Source organism: Cololabis saira, chromosome 3 (assembly GCF_033807715.1).
Source record: "Cololabis saira isolate AMF1-May2022 chromosome 3, fColSai1.1, whole genome shotgun sequence".
Lineage (NCBI taxonomy): Eukaryota > Metazoa > Chordata > Actinopteri > Beloniformes > Belonidae > Cololabis > Cololabis saira.
Window position 1 is genome coordinate 36,819,709 of NC_084589.1, and position 20,602 is coordinate 36,840,310.

Here is a 20,602-nt window from a genome sequence, read left to right on the forward strand (position 1 = left end):
TTTTATTTTAGGACATTTAATCGTTAGCAGTCTCACAAGTGTTTGTGTTTAATCTGAGTACTTTGATGTTTCTATCTTTATTTTAAAAACAGCCATCAGGTTGTAAAAATTCATATTTCCTTTTAACTGCCTGGAAGGCACATAAAACAACTTTAAAGGCAGGGTAAGTCATTTCTGGATCTCATGTCTGAGCTCCTCCCCCATCATGAACCGGTACAAAAAGCCACCTTAGGTTGTAAAAAAAAAATTCCTCACAGAAATCCAACTTCCCAGACTGTAAAACAGTTTATTCCTGCCGCGAAGGTCAACGTTCCCTCATGAAGGTCACAGGAGGTCGACTCCGCCTCCGGTGGTCAGTCCACGTTAACAGAACTGATGAGTTTAAAGGCCTTCAGGTCGGTTCTGGTGGTGTCTTTGGACTGAAACCTTCCAGGACAAACACCAGCGTGGACGGGTTTAAGCTCCGCCTACGATGGGCTCGTTTAAGCTCCGCCCCCTGGTTCATTCACATTAGCCGCTTGGTCTTAAATCTGTTTTCAGTCTTTGCACTTCTTTTTCTTCTTCTTCTTCTTCTCTGGAGGAGGAGGAGCCTCCTCGCTAGCGTCCTCGTCCATCATCACCTTGTCCTTTTTAGACTTCTTCCTTTTCCGCCTCTCTGTTGCCGCGGTAACCTCCCCGTCCTCTGGCGTTGTCTGAGATGACTTCCTGGATTCCTCCTCGGCAGGTTCAGGCCGTTTCTTCTTCTTCTTCTTTTTCTTCTGGACTTCGGCGTCGGGGTTCTCTGCCTCCTCTGGAGTTTCTTCTGCAGGTGAAGTTCGAAATTCGGCGGCTTTCTGCTTCTTTTTCTTCTTCTTCTTCTGTGGTTGCGTTTCGGGACTTTCCGGCCGATCGCCGCCGTCTAACTCGGCACTCTCGGTGGATCTCTTCTGTTTTTTCCTTTTCCCGCCGGGGGCCTCCGTTAGCTCCGCCCCCGAGCTCGCCGCCACCGCCGGGGAAGTGGCCGCCGGCCGGCTCTTCCCGCCGTACTTGGCCATGAACTCGGCGTCCTGCTGCTCCAGCCGGGCCAGCTTGGCGCTCATGGTGAGGCCGTGGCGGGCGCCCCTGAAACGACAGCGGCACTGAATTTACCCGCGCAGGACTCGGTTACACGCTACTGAGGTCCAGGAAGAAGCTCGCCAACTCACTTGTGCGCCGTTCGTCCTCCGCAAACCTTCATCAGCTCGGCATCAGAAAGCCTGGCGGGAATCAGAGAGGTGAAAGTCAGGACAATTGTGTTTCGGGGTCTAATTTCATCATCTTTAAGAATAAAAATAAGAATTATAATTCAGAAAAGCACGGAATATAAGCGTCATGGCAACAGATGGGCGAGGGAACGAGCAGCGCAGAAAATCAGAATTAATTTAAAGAGGAATGAGTGTTTACATGATCGCGGAATTATTATATTTGGATTTGAAATCGGAATAAACCAGCCACCTCGGAATTAAGTTTAATTCGGAATGGCCATTTTTCAAAGAAAGCTGAAAAAGTTTATACATTTTTAATATATCTGTGTTTTCATTCACCATTATTCAAATATATTTCTAAGCTATTTAATTGTATTCTGAAGTATCGTATAACTCTGAGTTATCAGTTATACTACAGGGGTCGGCAACCTGCGGCTCTAGAGTCGCATGCGGCTCTTTAGCGCCGCCCTAGTGGCTCCTGGAGCTTTTTCAAAAATCTTTGAAAATGAAAATAGATGGGGGAGGGAAGTATATTTTTTGTTTTCATATGATTTCTGTAGGAGGACAAACATGACACAAACATTCTTTTTTTTTTTTTTTCACAATATGTTTATTGTAATTTTTTTGTTTTTCAGACATACAACATTTACACATACATTACATAGACACACATACACTTAGCTTGCACCATTTTCAATTGAAATATAAATAATATTGAATTAACCAATCAGGGAGGAAAAATAAAATAAATTAAATTAGTAAATTAAACAAATGAAAAAAATAAATAAATAAATTAAAAAAAATTAGAAGTTATTTTCAGGCAAATCTTGAAATCTTGCTTCATCTGTCATAATGTTCATATAAGGTTCCCAGAGTTCAGCAAAGTCCTTTCGTTTTCCTTTGGCAATGTAAGTTAGCCTTTCCAGTCCGATACAGCCAGAAAGCTCCCTTATCCACATTCTCAATGTCGGAGCATCCATACTCTTCCAACACAGTGCAACAGCTCTCCTGGCCTGAAGAAGTCCAAAGTCCAGAACTGTATATTGCTTTGTCGTTTGTAGGAAGTTCTTTGGGTATATTCCAAGCACACACAGTTTGGCATTTAGGGGGACTTTAGCATTAAACATCTCTGACAAACAATGTATAACATCCTTCCAGAAGTTTTGGATCTTCACACATTCCCACAAGCAATGAAATAATGTTCCCTTCTCATTCAAACATTTTGTACAGTCATCTGGAATGTTAGCATTCATATGGTGGAGTTTGACTGGGGTTATATACACTCTCATTAACCACTTGTATTGGAGTAGTCGAGACCTTGTGTTTATTGTTTGTTTTTGAGCTTTTAAACATGCATCATTCCAATCTAATTCATCAATATCTTCTTTTATATCCATTTTCCAAGCGTTTAATTTATCTATTGCTGATTCAGTACTATGTGCGACTAGTATATTGTAATATTTAGATACATGGCCCTTCCCTCCTAAATTTGCAAGTGTTATTTCCTCTAATTTAGATAAAGATGGTAAATACATAAACTGTTTGTGTTTTGAAGACATATAGCTTTTTAACTGCAAATATTTGAAGAAGTGTTTCTTCGGGATTTGGTATCTCTGACATAACTGATCAAATGTAAGCAAAACCCCATCTACATAAAGATCCTTTACTTTCTGAATACCTTTTACATTCCATAATCTAAATCCCTCATCTTTCCAGCCAGGTGTAAACTGTTCATTACCCCAAATAGGAGTAAATTGGGACAATACAGGCATATCACCTATATGTTTGTGTGCGGCATACCAAACTGAGATTGTATTTTTAAGGAGAGGATTTTTAATATGTCTTCTCAGTGTCTTAATGTCTGAAGAATATAAATATAGGCTCAATGGTAGATCTGGGGTGGACTCTTGCTCAATGCTTACCCAGGCAGGGGGTGTCGTTGCACCGAAATAATATGATGCTGAGGTTAATTGGGCAGCCATATAATACCACCTGAGATTGGGAAGTTGGAGTCCTCCCCTCTCATAAGGTAGATATAGAAGTTTTAAACGAATTCTGGCTTTCCTATCATTCCAGATGAATTGACTTAACAGTTTGTTAAGTTTGTCATAAAACAAATTTGGAAGCGGCAATGGGATTGTTTGAAAATAATATAAAAACTGGGGTAGAATAGTCATTTTTATCAAATTTATTCGTCCGACCATAGATATAGGCAAAGTAGACCAGCGATTCAGTGTCTCGGTTATTCTTTCTAGCAGGGGGTTATAATTGGCTGGGACTGTGTCATTTAATTCAGGAGTGATTTTAACACCTAAATATGTAAAACCTTCAGTAGTTGTTGTAAATGGGGTATTTATTATAGGGTTGTGTCTTTCTTTTCTGTTAAGGAACATTAATAATGATTTGGAATTGTTAATTTTATATCCTGAAAACCCTCCAAAATGCTGCATTAATTTCATCAAATTGGGAACACTATTCTTTAAATTTGTTAGGAAAAATATTATATCATCTGCAAATAAGGCAATGCGATGATCTACCCCCCCAATCATAATGCCTGATATTCCTGTATGTGTTCGTACTGCCATAGCCAATGGTTCAATTGCTAATGTGAACAGGAGTGGGGACAAAGGACAACCCTGCCGAGTGGACCTCTGTAGGCTGAAGGGTCTCGAGATGGTAGTGTTAGTTAAGACCTCAACAGTTGGGTTTGTATATAGTAGCTGTATCCATTTAAGAAACATTTTGCCTAATCCAAATCTTCGGAGCACATCGAATAAGTAGCCCCATTCTATCCTGTCAAAAGCTTGGCAAGCATCTACTGATAGCATTGCTGTATCTGTGGCATTATGTTTCTCATGAAGTACGTTCAAGACTCTTCTCACATTGTGATATCCTTGTCTTTTTTGTACAAAGCCTTGTTGGTCATCATTAATCAGCTGAGGGAGATATTTATCTAATCTTCTTGAAAGTGTTTTACATAATATTTTTGTGTCACATCCCATTAAACTAATCGGTCTATAAGATGAGCATTCAGTTGGGGGTTTGTTTGGTTTTAATATTAAAGTTATTAATGCTAATCTTAATGAATCTGGAAGCGTTCCTGTATTAAAGGATTCGTCATACATGTCGAGAAGTGGTTTAACAAGTAGTTTTCTAAATGTTTTGTAAAACTCTATAGGCAGCCCATCTGGTCCTGGTGCCTTACCGCTATTCATATCCCCTATAGCTTCAAGAAGCTCTTCTATTGTTAATGGGTTATCTAGTGTTATTTTTTCATCATCTGATATAGTCCGAAATTGTAATTGGTCAAGGAATGCGCTTTGGTCCTCACTGTTTTCTGTATATTCTGATTTGTATGTTGATTCATAAAAGTCTCTGAAGTTTTTATTTATCTCTAATGGGTCTGTTGTTAAGTCGCCAGATGTTGATTTTATATTATTAATTGTTCTTTCCGCTTGTGTCTTTTTAACCCTCCAGGCCAGTAATTTACCTGCTTTTTCCCCTTGGTCGTAATAAGTTTGTTTGGTCCACATTAGACTTTTAGCTACTTTGTCAGATGTTAATTTATCATATTTAGCTCTCAAGACAGAAAGGTTTTGTAATTTTCCAGGATCATTGTCCTTATAGAATTCATCCTCAGCTTTTTTAATTTGGTTGTCTAGTACTCGCAATTCTTGATTGTGTCTTTTGGTTTTAGAGCTTGTGTAACTAATAATTTCTCCCCTTATGTAGGCCTTAAATGCTTCCCATCTAATGCTGGCTGTAGTTTCATCTGTATTTAATTCAAAATATCTATTTATACAACTTTCCACAAATTTAACGAAGGCTGGATCCTGTAATAAATAGGCCTGTAATCTCCATCTTGAACAGTGCTCGGACATACCTAATTGTATCTCCATAGATACTGCTGCATGGTCACTGATTACTATAGTATTATACCAACACTTTTTAACATTTGGCAGTAGCTCCATAGAAATTAAAAAATAATCAATACGCGAGTGTGTTTTATACGTGCTTGAATAACATGAGTATTCCCTGTCATACGGATTCTGCGTTCGCCAAATTTCAGTTAATCTTAGATCCTTCATAAAGTTAGCCAAAGTTTTCCTAGTTCGCACATGGGTTGCTTCAGATTGGGTAGATCTATCCAACACTGGGTCGAGGGCACAATTAAAGTCTCCTCCGATTATATAAAGTCCCTCCAAGGAAGATACAGTGAGGAATAATTTTTCAAAAAAAGATGGATTATCTTCATTGGGACCATATACGTTTATAAGATTTAATTTTTGTGTCAAAATATTGCCTTGAATGATAATGTACCTTCCAAGTGGATCTTGGATAGTTTTTATGACTTGAAATGGTATTGATTTGTGTATAAGGATAATTACACCTCTTGCATGAGTATTATATGAAGCATGGAATACTTGGCCTGGCCACCTTTTGCTCAAATAATGCATATCTGTGACCATCAAGTGCGATTCCTGTATGAATACTATTTTAGATTTAAGATATTTTATCCTGTCCATTACCTGTTTCAGTTTGGACAGTTTTCTTATTCCCCGCACATTCCAACTTGTAATATTAGTGTTCAGTCTACCTTTTGTTTTCTCCATAAATTATAATTTCAGTATAATCCAAGGTTATAACATAAATGGTTAAGAAAAGAAAAGAAAAAAAAAAAAAAAAAAAAAAAAAGGAAAGGGGAAAAAAAAAGGGGAAAAAAAAGAAAAATGATGCAAGTGTACACATAAACCCACATACAGATCCCCCCGCCCCCCCACCTTCTCCCGGTTGAAATTCCAGGGAACGTTGATCCACAATATTTGAGGAGCAACTAGTCAACGTAACTACACCCAAAACCATCAACCATGCACTTAAAACTTTATAAAATAATTTCTCCCTTCCGAATCACAATACCATGTAAAAGAAAAATAAAACAACAATTACATCTTCCTATAAACTTAAACTGTTTAATACTGAAACATATGCGATCCTTGTAGAATAGATGTATGTATTGAACAAGCTGGCAACGGCCATGCTTAACAGAAGATATATAAACATACATGCATATGTGCACATATTCCCACACTTGTATACCAGAACCATATTTATCTATTCTACATTAAGAAAAGGCTCATTTTGAAATCACCTGAGCTATTTTTAATTACACACTTTAACCGTCAGGGGGCGCCTGCAACTGAAAAACTGAAAAAAGCTGAAGTCCAAAGTTTATGATTGCAGCGACTCCCAGTGACGCCTCGTTTGAAGCTGCACATACCTGTAGAGATTACTTTGACTGTCGGATGCTTCTGTAGAACTTTTCAGCCTCCTCTGGTGTTGAGAGAAGATGAATCTTGCCGTTATGGACCACTCTAAGCTTACAGGGGTTGTGGTGGAACCCACGGAACGCGTTGATATCCACAAACAGCTTGATGACGGTGTTAAAGCCCCGGCGGATCCGGACAGTCTCCGCAGAAAGGTCCTGCGAAAATGATATCTTGGCCCCGTCGTGTGAGATGTCCTGTCGCCTTGTTTCCCGATAAACAAACTCCTTCTCCTGAAACTTTAAGAAGCGGATGAGGATCGCTCTATTTTGGTTGGGTCTCGCAGGTGCCAGGGTGCGATGTACCCGCTCCAGAGTGAATGACTTATCAGGATTTAGCCCCAGCCATCGTGGTAACATGCCGCTGATAAAGTCAAAGAGTGGTTGTTGCCCCTCGGCTCCCTCACGGATGCCAAACAGACGGAGGTTCTTTCTCCTGGACCGGTTCTCCAGATCTTCTGTTTTGGCTTCAAGGTAGGCAATCCGTTTGATGGCAGAGTCAAGTGCGGCGCCTGCTTTTCCCGTTGCATCTTCTGTGTCGCTTATACGACGCTCAGCCTCATCAATACGTGCCGCATTAGAAGAAACATCCCGTTTTACTTCTGCAACATTGCTTTCCAGTGCAGCCATTGAGCTTGCCATGTCAGCAAGGCGAGTGTCTATGTTGTCCAACTTATTTCCGAAGTCCGACCGGAGTGATTTCAGCTCGCTCAAAACTTCTGCCATAGTAGCCATATCGCTAGCCTTAGCTTCTTTGCTCTCTGACGGGCTCGGCGGTGTCGGAGTAGTAGTATTTCGGCGACCCCGAGTAAATATTTCGCACTGCTTGGTTGCAGAGGAGGTTGGCATATCAGCACAGAGATTTTACAGGAAGAGTTAGTGATATTTGTCCGGGAGTTTTGGTGAAATCGTGCACGGCTGTACGGAGCTCTCTAAAAAGCTACCATCTTGGTCTTGGTCACGTGACTCCCGACACAAACATTCTTAACGTTTTCCAATGCTGTAAAAATGTGTAGTAGAATAAATATTAAATTTTAACATTTCTGTTCTTAGTCTGTGACACGTTTCTACCAGCAGGGCGGCGCCAGGCAGGTGGCTGTTGTAAACAAACCGGCAGCTGTGTGATGGCCATGGATCCCAAAGGGAAAAAGAGAAAAATATCTGAGAAGGAAAGAGGATTCAACGTTTCTTGGACCGAATCATTTGCATTCATTGCCTGAAGTTGTCCAATAACAAAAAGAGTAATGTAGAAAGACATTTCCAGGGAACGCATGCTACATTTACAGCCGAGTACCCAGTTGGGAGTGAGAAAAAGTGCGATTGCATTACTTCTGGAGAAATTAGAGGAGCGCAAAAATAGATTTAAGAAGTGGATTGCATCTCCAAACTCCACTACTGCTGCAAGTTTTGTTGCAACCGGGGAGATAATAAAACGTGGAAAACCTCTTTGCAGACTTCAAAAACAAAACCGAGATAATACAGACTCTCTCCGCTAAGACATTGAAGGAAAGGGCCATTAAAATGGCAGCAACATCACCGATCAGCAAATCAAGGACAAATTCAGCGCCAGCAAACTCAATTATTGTGTTGAGTCGTGTGATGTGATGGATATTGAGCAGACTGCACTTTTATGCAGGTATGTGAACTCTTACGTATTTGTAGCCAACTTAGTCATTTTGATAGTAGGCTAATATAGATACATACAGCATGTGTTGCCTTACTTATAAGACTTATACAAGCCTTATACAAATGTTTGGGGCTCCAGACATTTTTTTTTTTGGTCCAATATGGCTCTTTCAACATTTTGGGTTGCCGACCCCTGGTATAGGCCTATGTATTGTGCTTATATAGTTTTGTGAATTATTGTTTTTTTATTTTTTCTTGTTTTTAGGAGTGGGGAGTCGTTTATAAGCCCTTCGGGTTTTTATGACCTCTCCTGCACATTTTTTTAAAACTTTTTTCCTCTGTGTAATGTTCCTTTTTACGAGTGCAAACAATAAAACAAACAAAGGTCAGGGAGGATTGAAGGTCCGAGCCCTCAGAGGGGCCGGAGGTCTCACTGGGTGGTGCTGGACAGGTCCAGTCTCCGGTCCTCCTCCTCTTCATCCGAGCTGCTGCTGCTGCTGCTGCTGGCGTCGTCGGCGCCGGAGTCGGGCTTGGGTTCCGGCTGCTCCTGACCCGACAGCAGCGTCGATGACTGAGAGACGAGACACAACGCCAACAAAAGCAGACAAACTGAATATTCAGGAGGGTTTCATTTAGTCCCAGACGCCAGATTCTGACACGAGTCGGACTCACGAAAATACTGAAGGTTCCGGCGCTAAAACCCCCAAAACCAGAAATGTCTGTTCCAATAATAATAAGTAGTAATAATAATGATGACAATTAATATTAATAATAACAACAATTATTATTATTATGATTGTTATTATTATTATCATCATCAGCAATCATAATAAAAATAACAATTACTAGTAGTAATAACAGCAGTAATAATAAAAATAGTATTAGTAATAATGACAACAATTATTGTTATCAGCAATAATAATAATAATAATAATAATAATAATAGCAGCAATAATAGTAGTACTACTACTACTAATAATAATAGTAATAAAAATAGTAATAATAATAATATTATTATTAAAAGCAATAACAATGTTAATACTAGTAATACTAGTAATAATTATTATTTACAGCAATAATATTATAGGAGCCAAATAAGGTTGTCATTCACTGTGTGTGTGTGTGGGTGGCGCTGTGTGTTACCTGAGCCACAGGTACGTGTATAAAGGTGATGACGTAACATTGTTTGACAGATGTTTGGCCCGGAAGGGCAAATGGTTTTTGACCGCTGTGGCGCTAAAGTTACACTTCATGCTTTGTCTGATCAACATTAATCAAGACGCAATAAATATTCTTTAATCGCATCAGAAGAAAGCGTCCTGGCTCGTCCGTCACCGCCGGGGAAAGTGGGCAGCAGCAGCCAGGCGCGTCGACCAGATCCCGGTCAAACATTCTCAGTAGCCAAGCACTGGGCTTGGCTCCTACAATATAGTCAAAAACCTGCACCTGTTGGATTTCGTTCAGACACTTCTACACGTCTGGGACGTAAAGGAGGCGACTCGATAGGACGAGTGTAGCTGCTGGAAGCTGTTTGGACTTGCGGTTTCAAATCATCTGCATCCGTCTTGGGATGTTGAGACGCGGGAGCTGCTGAGCTGCGGTGCGCTCATCACCTGACAACCGGAGCAGCGCTCACAACCTGATCACAATCTGACAACCGGAGCAGCGCTCACAACCTGATCACAATCTGACAACCGGAGCAGCGCTCACAACCTGATCACAATCTGACAACCGGAGCAGCGCTCACAACCTGATCACAATCTGACAACCGGAGCAGCGCTCACAATCTGACAACCGGACCACCCGGATCACCACCTGAGTCCCGGAGCATCGGATCAGGAGCACCAGATCATCGGATCACTGGTTTACCGCGGTGCGTAACGCATGGAGGGGCTGCGGTGTTGACGTGGAGCTGTGGCTGAGTGGGGCATCGGATCAGCTGATCACCGCACGGCGCCCAACTCACGGAGGTACGTGTAGCGCTACACTGTTTAATGGCCATTTAAATTGTGTGCACAAAAATTAGGTGTAAATCCAATGCATTGGTTGCCGAAGCTGGGGGGACATAAAACTTTGCGTTGACTATTCGTACACTGCGAACTGCTCATTGACTGTGTTTATTCAGCATGGATCCACGCGGTGCGGTGTCGGACTTAATTAGTTATGACGGGACTAATGTACAAACTGCCGGTAAACCGCATAGCTGGACTGGCGCTGTTGAAACACTGACCCAAAAACGAGTGGTTAAGCTTACTGCAAAGGCGCTTGCCAATGAATTGGACAGGCTGCAGTCTGACAGAAAAGCCAAGTTTAATAAAGCAACTAACATCAGGAAATCAATTCAATGTTTAATGTTAAAGCATGAAAAAACACAGGTAAAAGATGCTTTTAAAGAGTTGATTGAAGTGCGTGGTGAAGTTAAAAATGTGCAGGATACATTAATGGGTCTACTGCCATGTGTTGAAAGGGAAAAACATGAAACATGGTTTAAAGCAAAAATGTTGCCTATTGATGAATGTATTGCAGATGCAAAAATGTGGATTTCATGTGGTGAAAGAAATGAAAATGATAATGTGGTGGATGACATTAATCCTAATGACAGTGTTTCAAATATTGAAAAACGCTCAAGTCATAGGAGCCATCACAGTGGTAGGTCAAGTACCACATCCTCTGCAGCCATAAAGGCTTCAGCAGAAAGGGCCGCACTTGTTGCCCGTGCTGCAGCGTTAAAGCAAAGGCATGCTTTGGAGGAGCAGGAGGAGCAGCTGAGGAGGAAAAGAGAGCAGCTTGATTTGGAAGCTGAAATAGCTGCGTCCACTGCTAAGTTGGCAGTATTACAGGCTTCAGAATGCAGAAGTGCTTCTCGTGCATCCAGTAATGGCATGAATTCCTATTTGGAAAGGAAGACCGGAAAAAGGGGAACTGTCACTATGTTCAATCCTATGGCCGAGGAGTACAAGCCTGAAACGTTGCGGTCAACACAAGAGGATTTAACAAAATGGTCATTACCACCCAACAGAACCATTTCAAAGGACGTGCGACCCAAGGAAACTGAACAGTGGGTTAGAGCTGCTTCAAGGCATCAAGACAGCCACAATGAACAACAACATGAAAACACATTTGAAATATCACAGCATCTTCAACAACCATCAACAAATGCTCAACCTACTTACCATCATGCATAAGCAGAATGAGATAACAACAGCTCTGGTGCAGCATCAGCATCTGAGATCACTGCCACCACGAGATATCCCCACATTTGAAGGGGACCCTCTCCAATACAGGACTTTCATAAAGGCCTTTGAGCAAGGAGTGGAGGAGAAGGCAAGTAAGGCAGATTGTCTGTATTATCTCGAACAATTCACCAGAGGTCAGCCACGTGAATTGGTGCGTAGCTGCCAGCATATGGCACCTGAGCGTGGCTACACAGTGGCAAAGGAACTTATTCAGAAGCACTTTGGAAATCCATACAAAATCGCAAGTGCATATATGGAAAAGGCTTTGGCTTGGCAAACAATAAAACCTGAGGACGTCAAAGCTCTCCAAGCCTACTCTTTGTTCTTGCGTGGATGCTGCAACGCCATGGAGGAGCTCCAATACATGCAGGAGCTGGATATGCCAGTGAATATGAGAGCCATTATGTCAAAATTGCCATTCAAATTAAGGGAGCAATGGAGAACCATAGCTCATGACATAATGGAGAACACCAACCAAAGAGCTCACTTCAAAGATCTGGTCATATTTATTGAGCGTCGTGTCAGAATTCTTTCTGATCCTCTGTTTGGGGAGATACAGGATCCAATATCTGGCCACACATCACAACCCAGGAACAGAATGAAGGGAAATGTTGTTGCCACCACAGTAACATCTATGGAAGTGCCTGAAGGAGTTGAAAGGTCACCGATATCAGACTCGGAGAACGCTGAGAGAGCTGGATGCCTTTGCTGTGCTCGTAGCCACTCTTTGGAAGAGTGCAGACAGCTTAAAGGAAAGAAGCACAAGGAAAAAATTCAATTTCTGAAAGAAAAGGGGGTTTGCTTTGCATGTTTAAGCGTTGGTCATATGAGTCGTGAGTGTGAGAGACGCTTAACATGCAAGGTATGTGGTCAAACTCACCCCACTGTGCTTCACATCAGAAAGCAACCAGCTCCGGATACGTTGGATGCATCTAGCCAGACATCACACCAAACATGTGGACATACAGGGGCCGGTAAGGACCGGTGTGTTTTGTCCATTCTCCCGGTGAAGGTTAAAAGTGCAAAGGGAAATCAGATCATAAGAACCTATGCCTTCTTGGACCCGGGTAGTTCAGCCACATTCTGCTCAGAACATTTAATGCGGAAGCTGAACGTCACAGGCAGAAGAACCAACTTTCTGTTGAGCACAATGGGGCAAAAAACTGTTGTTCCAGCCTACTCATTGACTGGTTTGGAGGTATCTGATCTGGACAGCAATGACTTTCATGATCTCCCAGAAGTTCTCACCCAGATGAAAATGCCAGTCACTATCGATAACATGGTAACATTGGAGGAACTGGCTAAATGGCCATATTTGTCCAAGGTGAACATCCCAAGCATAAAAGCGAATGTCGAACTGTTAATTGGAACCAATGCTCCCAAGATACTGGAACCATGGGAGGTCATTAACAGTTGCGGGAAAGGCCCGTATGCCATCAAGACAGTGCTGGGATGGGTCGTTAATGGTCCACTGAATGGTAACGGTGGTGCCTCGGAGGCAGAGCTTCCCATGGCCATGGTGAACAGGATCTCTGTGTGTAAACTCGAAGAAATGCTGGCTGAACAGTATAATCATGAGTTTAATGAGAAGACCACAAAGGAGAAAGAAATGTCCAGACAGGACCTCAAGTTTCTGGAAATCATGGAACATTCTGCAGTACTTCAGGAAGGAAGGTATTGTTTGAACTTGCCTTTTAAGAACAAGATAGTCTGTCTGCCTAACAACTTTGCAGTGGCTAAACAAAGAATCCAGAGCTTGAAGAAAAGGTTTTTGAACAACAAAAACTTACATCAGGAATATTCTGGGTACATGGACACACTCATAAGAAAAACCTATGCGGAACAAGTGCCTCAGCAGCAACTGCAGTGTAAAAAGGGGAAGGTGTGGTACATCCCTCATCATGGCGTCCACCATCCGAGGAAAGGATCCCTCCGTGTGGTGTTTGACTGTGGAGCCACCTTTCAAGGAACATCATTAAACAGCGAACTCTTGCAAGGCCCTAACCTCACCAGCTCATTGCTTGGTGTCCTTATTCGCTTCAGAAAGGAACCAGTGGCATTCATGGGAGACATCCAAGCTATGTTCCACCAGGTGAGGGTCTCTGAGGAACACAAAGATTTTCTCCGCTTCCTCTGGTGGCCAGATGGGGACGTTACTAAGGAACTCGTTGAGTATAGGATGTGTGTGCACCTTTTCGGTGCAGTGTCGTCCCCTAGCTGTGTGGGCTACGCACTAAGGAAAACTGCTAATGACAACCAGTCTGAGTTTTCGGATGAGGTGATTCAATCTGTCAAGCAGAATTTCTACGTGGACGACTGTTTAAAGAGCTCAGCCACTGAGGAAGAAGCTAGTCTGTTGATCAACGATCTCAGTGCTTTGTGTCTCAAAGGGAGCTTCATTTTGGAAAAATGGACCAGCAACAGTCGCGTTGTGTTGCAAGCCATCACAGAGGAGCAAAGGGCCAAAGACCTAAAGGAGTTGGATCTGGACCGAGATAAACTTCCAGTGGAAAGGGCTTTGGGTCTACAGTGGTGTGTAGAGACTGACTCTTTCAGGTTTAAGATGGAGATGAAACAACAACCCCTCACCCGGCGTGGTATGCTGTCAGTTACCAGTTCTGTGTATGACCCGTTGGGTTTGTTGTCACCAGTCACATTGCTAGCCAAAATTATGCAGCAAGAGCTCTGTAGGAAAGGTTGTGGATGGGATGATGGCTTGCCACAGGACATTTTATCCCAATGGAAAGGGTGGTTGAAAGACTTGGATCAACTAGCTGCATTTAAGGTGGATCGATGCATCAAGCCAGTGGATTTTGGAGAAGTCAAACAGGCCCAGTTACATCATTTTGCCGACGCCAGTGAAAGTGGATATGGAACGGTAACATACCTCCGGATTTTAAATCGTATAAACATCATTCATGTCTCCTTTCTGCTTGGTAAAGCCAGAGTGACACCACTGAAAGCTGTAACTATTCCCCGACTTGAGTTGACAGCAGCTGTCCTTGCCACCAGGGTGGACTCGTTGTTAAAGGCAGAGCTGAACTTCCAGTTGGAGGATTCCGTTTTTTGGACTGACAGCACTTCAGTATTGAAGTATGTTAACAATGAGGATAGACGCTTTCACACATTTGTGGCCAACAGAATCTCAACCATCAGAGAAACATCTGAACCCTCACAGTGGAGATTCGTCAGTTCCAAAGTTAATCCAGCCGATGATGCATCCAGGGGAATGAAGGTGTCCGACTTTCTAAAAAACAGTAGGTGGCTGGAAGGTCCCACATTTCTTTGGAACCAGGAGGAGGATTGGCCACAAACTGTGTTGGACATCTCAGTGGACACTAATGACGAGGAGGTCAGAAAGGAGGCAACGGTGAACAGCATCAGCGTGTGTGACATGTCTAATCCTACTGGCCAGCTCATTACCTACTTTTCTGGCTGGAAAAGGCTGAAGAGAGCAGTTGCCTGGGTCCTCAGGTTAAAATCTATGTTGTTGTCACAGAGTCGCTTGAGGAAGCGGTTGGAGGCTTCTGGCACTATTCATCCAGAGGAAAGAGGTCAGGACAGCTGGAGGCAGGCTGAAAGGCAGAGGGTCACATCAACATGCAGGAATGGCACTTTGATGCTGGATGAGCTAATGGGAGCTGAGGTGGCCATAATTCGCTATTGCCAGCAGCAGAGATTTAGGGAGGAAATCTCTGCTTTGTCTTCTGGGAAAGCGACAGTGAGTCGACGGAGTCCCATATATAGGCTGGATCCAGTGTTGGAGGACGGGCTCTTGAGAGTTGGAGGAAGATTGAACAGAGGAGCAATGCCTGAAGAAGCTAAGCATCCACTCATTCTCTCAAAGGATCAGCACATCTCTATGCTTATCCTCAGACACACACACCAGAATCTAGGCCATAGTGGGCGTGCTCACACACTGGCTAAGGTGAGGAAGAGGTTTTGGATCACCAACTCTCATTCTGCCGTCAGAAAAGTAATTGGGGAATGTAGCTTTTGTAAACGCTACAATGGAAAGGCAGTGGAACAAAAGATGGCAGATCTGCCAAAAGTGAGAATTCTTCCTGATTTACCACCATTTACTAACACTGGAGTGGATTATTTCGGACCAGTCGAAGTAAGAAGAGGAAGATCAACCTGTAAGCGATATGGGGCTATATTTACATGTATGGCTAGCAGGGCCGTTCATCTGGAGGTAGCTGTCTCACTGGACACAGATGCATGTATCAATGCTCTGCGACGTTTTATCAGCAGGCGAGGACAAGTGGCACACCTAACATCCGACAATGGGACTAACTTCATTGGGGCAGACAGAGAACTGAAGGATGCTCTTGCTGCTTTGGATCAGGACAAGATTCAAGGAGTTCTGTCACAGGTTGGAATTCATTGGAGTTTTAATCCACCTGCAGGTTCGCACCATGGAGGTGTGTGGGAACGAATGATCCGCCTGGTGAGAAGAGTTCTCAGTTCAGTTGTACGTCAGCAGAAGCTGGATGATGATGGACTGCATACAGTATTCTGTGAAGTGGAGGCCATTTTAAATGATCGTCCAATTACTAAGCTCTCAGATGATGCCAATGACCTGGAACCGCTCACGCCTAATCATCTCCTTCTCCTGAAGGGTAAACCAGCATTGCCCCCTGGGGTGTTTGAACCGCATGACCAATATGTGAGAAGACGCTGGAGACAAGTACAGTATCTCTCAGATCTTTTCTGGAAGAGATGGATGCGGGAGTACTTGCCCTTGCTCCAAGAGAGACAAAAATGGAATGAGAAGAAGAGGAGTTTGACAGCTGGAGATATTGTGGTGGTCATGGATTATTCAGCTCCACGTGGTTCCTGGCCACTTGGCAAAGTTCTGGAGGTTTTCCCAGATAAACAAGGACTGGTGCGTTCCGTGAGGCTACAAACAAAGGCCAACATTATTGAGAGACCAGTGACAAAGCTCTGTTTGGTGCATGGAGCATAGATTTGTTTGGCTGCACTGTATTTTGTCATAACTGGGTTATAACATTTTTTTTGGCTCCTTTTTGTTTTGTTTATTTTTTTTTTTTTTGAAATTGTTATGTCGGTCTGCCATCAACAATTAGGGGCCGGTGTATAGGAGCCAAATAAGGTTGTCATTCACTGTGTGTGTGTGTGGGTGGCGCTGTGTGTTACCTGAGCCACAGGTACGTGTATAAAGGTGATGACGTAACATTGTTTGACAGATGTTTGGCCCGGAAGGGCAAATGGTTTTTGACCGCTGTGGCGCTAAAGTTACACTTCATGCTTTGTCTGATCAACATTAATCAAGACGCAATAAATATTCTTTAATCGCATCAGAAGAAAGCGTCCTGGCTCGTCCGTCACCGCCGGGGAAAGTGGGCAGCAGCAGCCAGGCGCGTCGACCAGATCCCGGTCAAACATTCTCAGTAGCCAAGCACTGGGCTTGGCTCCTACAAATATCAATAGTAATAATAATTCTAATTATTACTATTTTTTTATTTATTTATTTTTACTTTAACGGATTTAAAGGCAAAGAACCAACTTATGCAATTTAAATTTTATAAGTTTACAAGAAAATAAAATAGGTTTACAAGTGATTTCAAGGTACAGATGTTCTCGTTTCACAATATTTGGGGGGGCTAGATGTATTAATTTATTTATTTTCACATCTATAAATTAAAAAAATTAAGCTTTAACTGCAGCCACAAATATGTAAAATAACTGGCTCTATTTGGACATTTGAACACATCTGAAGACCTCCGGACTGAACCTACAGTCTTGAACCTACAGACTGAACCCACGCTCAGCTGCCGGGCCGTGGAGCAGAACCGCCGCTGGTCCGTTTACCTTCACGAAGCAGCCGTAAAGCTTGGCTTTAGCCAGCGCGGCTTTCCGCGGCTTCTTGTTGGAGATCATCCCCTCGTCTTCATCTTCGTCAGCCGTCTTCTTCAACGTGATTCCATCCTGGACATCAAAACAATGAAAAACATAAATAAAAACATTTCTTTAGGCAGAAGAAGATTAGATGATGGGGTTCGGGTTCTGCCGGGTCACCTGGTCCGACTCCACCTGCAGGCTGGACGAGGCCTTGTTGAAGACGTGGTCCCACCAGTGGAAGGTGAACTGCTCCCCCTCCTTATGGCCGACCTGGAGGAGGAAGGAGAGCGTTAACCCGCCGCCGCCGCCACCGACCCGACCCGCTCCGCTGCACCCGCACCACTCACCCCTCCTTTGTCACACTTCACTTTGACCTTGATGGCGTCCACGATGCCGTTCTCCGCCCGGCCCAGGCCTTTACCTGCGGAGAGAGTCACCTGGGTCACCTGGGTGAACCCGGGGCCACGTCGGCGCCCCTCAAACCTCAGAACGATGCTGCGGCGCCGACTCACCGTGTTCCCAGCCGTGGCGCCGGAGCTGCCGCTCCGCGAACTTCAGGCCGCGGCTCTTCTCCGCTTCCGCCATCGGCGCCGAAACAAACGCCTGCGGGGCGAGACGTGGAGGTTTGTTACCATCAGAGAAAACATCCGACCGTCTGTCAGAACCAGCGGGAAGCGGACAAAAACCTTGTGGTTTTCTTTTTAGACGTTTCATTCTGCATTGTAATGTAATAAACCAGGCCAGCAAAATATGCAGATCACAACTAGGGCTGAAATGATTCCTCGAATAATTCGATTACAAAAAATGATCGAGGAATTTTCTCTGCCTCGATGAATCGTTTAATTTTGCAGCCCAAAGCAGGTGTTTCGCCCGGACTACATTTAATGCGGCACAACGCGCTGACACCGCGCATGTAAAGGTAGAAGAAAGAGGAGGATTTGTTTGGTTTGGCACATGCCGTGCTCAAGCATAGATGTATATATTATATATCTACAGTATGTGCTAAAGCAGTCAACGATGGCCCAGACGGGAGACACATATAGCTCAGTGCTTAACTTTTATTTTTAATCCACTCTATATTCTTCCGGTCCTTTCTCCTATATGTTCCCCCTCTAACCCGGTACATACATAGGTTCCTCTAAACATCTGTTCCCGCTACAGTTTTAACTAAAAGAAAATGCAGAAAAATAAAAACGTAATAAAGCTAACTGGGTAGTTTTCAATTTTAGCTCTGTAGTCATTCGTGGATAAAACAAGCAGCACTGGTGTCTTATGTGCTCCAATACAGCAGGTCTCATCATTTTATTTTGAACACTGCCAAAACTCAAAATCTTGTACTTTAACTTAAAACTTAACTAGAACTTAAAATTAAATGAAAGTTCAATTGAAACATGTGGGAAAAACACCTAACCTTTTAAGTGATGTGTGTTATCAGGTGTAATGGCATTTTTAGGTTAGAAATAAGAAAATGTCTTGGTAAGATCCATAGTTTTTTGAGTGAAGGCAGTGGATTTGGTCAACTGGTGTAAGTTCAGGGTTTTTAAATGCACAGCCATGAACCTACTGTATTATATAATTTAGTCTTAGTGATGTCAATTAACATCTAACATCTTACGTATATTTATAATTGCTTTTTAACTAAAAAAAAAAATGTTTTAGTCGATTACTCGATTAATCGATGGAATTTTCAGTAGAATACTCAATTACTAAAATATTCGATAGCTGCAGGCCTAATCACAACACACACCCCTGTCTGATCTCTACAACCGCTCTGTGATCAGGAAGGCCGCTCTGTGATCAGGAAGGCCACTCTCATCACAGAAGACCCCTCTCATCCTCTCATCCCCTCATCCCCTCCTCCTCCTCTCATCATCCTCCTCTCATTTCAACTACTGCCGTCAGGCAGAAGGTATAAAATTCCACTGGCCCGGAAAAACCTTTACCAAAAAATCATTCATTCCATCTGCCACAATCACTATTAAATAGATCATTGCACTTTTAACAGGCACTAGTCATGTCTGTTCTAACTTATTTACTGTTTTTTTTTTCTTTTTAATGTATTTTTAATGTATTTATTCGTTTTCTATTGCAATGTGACCTGATGTGGTTGTGAGCCCTGTTACAGAGGAATTTCTGTCACCATTATTTGGGACAGACAATAAAGTATTCTAATCTAATCTGATCTAATGCACATACTCTGACGTCACGGCACCGGGAGGCAAGCATGTTTCACGCGTGACGTCACCGCTCCCCTTTACCGGGATCCATCAGCTCCATAATCAAACAGTAAAAAGCAGAAACGAGTCAACGAGTCAAGAGTCAACAAACCTCCTTTTAAAAGTAAAAGTTTCCTCAGCGCTGAGACATGCGGCTCCTGCAGGAAGCTGACATGACACCGGAAGCTCTTTCTTCTTCTTCTCTCTCTGCGCCTGCGCACTACCGCCACCCGGTGGCACAGCATGAGACGATTATTAAGAAGAAGAAGAATTGGATATCTCAAGTTTATTTATTATACAATTATATACAATTCAAAACAAGGTGATTTAAAGTGCTTTACATCGACATTAAAAGCAGCAAGACATAATTAGACAGTAAATAACAAATAAAATGAAATAAAATTATGAGAAAAGAAGGTAAAATAATAAAAAGCTCAAGTTGCTGAAAACTAAGGGCAGTAGAGTACTGCAGGTACACATCTCATTCCCGGTTTTGAGAAAGTATTTAATTTAAGAGTATAATAAATGAAATAAAATGATAAGAAAAGAGGAAAAATAATACAAAGCACAAGTTGTTGAAAATAAGGGCAGTAGAGTATATCAGATAAGTATTTAATTTAGGAGTGAATAATGTTCCACCTTTTGACATATTATTTTCTTCATGGATGATTTGGAATTTTTTGTTTCAGATATTATTATAATTTTGTTACTGGGTAAGTACCATATTCATTGTGCCAAATGGAGAAATTGTAAACCCTCCTCCGGGGTTTTATTAACGATTTTAAGATTTTTTTCACATGTCTAAAAGAATAGAAAACAAAAATGCAAGTAAAATAAGTCTAGACATTGCTCGTTATTTGTTATTCTAATTTAATAATTGCTCTACTTTTCTATGCTCCATTATGTGAATATAAATGCTTAATTTATTTTGTTATTCATATGCACCTTTTAATTAATTCTTAGCGCCTAGTTTTTTGTTTTTTGTATTCCTTACAAGAATCCCAAGTTTTTTTAATTTTTATTTCTTTTCATATTTCATTTAAATTGATATTTGTCCATTTATCCTCTTTGAGAGTTTGTATATTTTCAATAAAGTTTTGTTTAAAAAAAAAA

At 42.3% G+C, this 20,602-nt stretch overlaps 1 protein-coding gene across 1 annotated transcript; it reads right to left on the reverse strand.

Moving 5' to 3' along the window:
• gpatch4 (G patch domain containing 4) lies at positions 1 to 19,683 on the reverse strand. Its single transcript, XM_061717399.1, has 8 exons — positions 19,602 to 19,683; positions 17,786 to 17,876; positions 17,621 to 17,694; positions 17,451 to 17,543; positions 17,244 to 17,360; positions 8,607 to 8,743; positions 1,185 to 1,235; positions 1 to 1,101 (listed from the first exon to the last, which is right to left on the reverse strand). Exons 2-8 carry the CDS (start codon positions 17,856 to 17,858, stop codon positions 537 to 539), a joined length of 1,110 nt encoding a protein of 369 aa, XP_061573383.1. The 5' UTR covers positions 17,859 to 17,876; positions 19,602 to 19,683; the 3' UTR covers positions 1 to 536.
• Positions 19,684 to 20,602: the final 919 nt, after the last annotated feature.

Excerpts from the sequence above, each read along its gene's own strand:
- gpatch4 (XM_061717399.1), bottom strand. The coding sequence starts at position 17,858 with ATGGCGGAAGCGGAGAAGAGCCGCGGCCTGAAGTTCGCGGAGCGGCAG. Across the intron at positions 17,361-17,450 it reads TGCAGGTGGAGTCGGACCAG|GATGGAATCACGTTGAAGAA; the intron begins GTGACCCGGCAG and ends TTTGATGTCCAG. Across the intron at positions 1,102-1,184 it reads GGAGGACGAACGGCGCACAA|GGGCGCCCGCCACGGCCTCA; the intron begins GTGAGTTGGCGA and ends CTGTCGTTTCAG.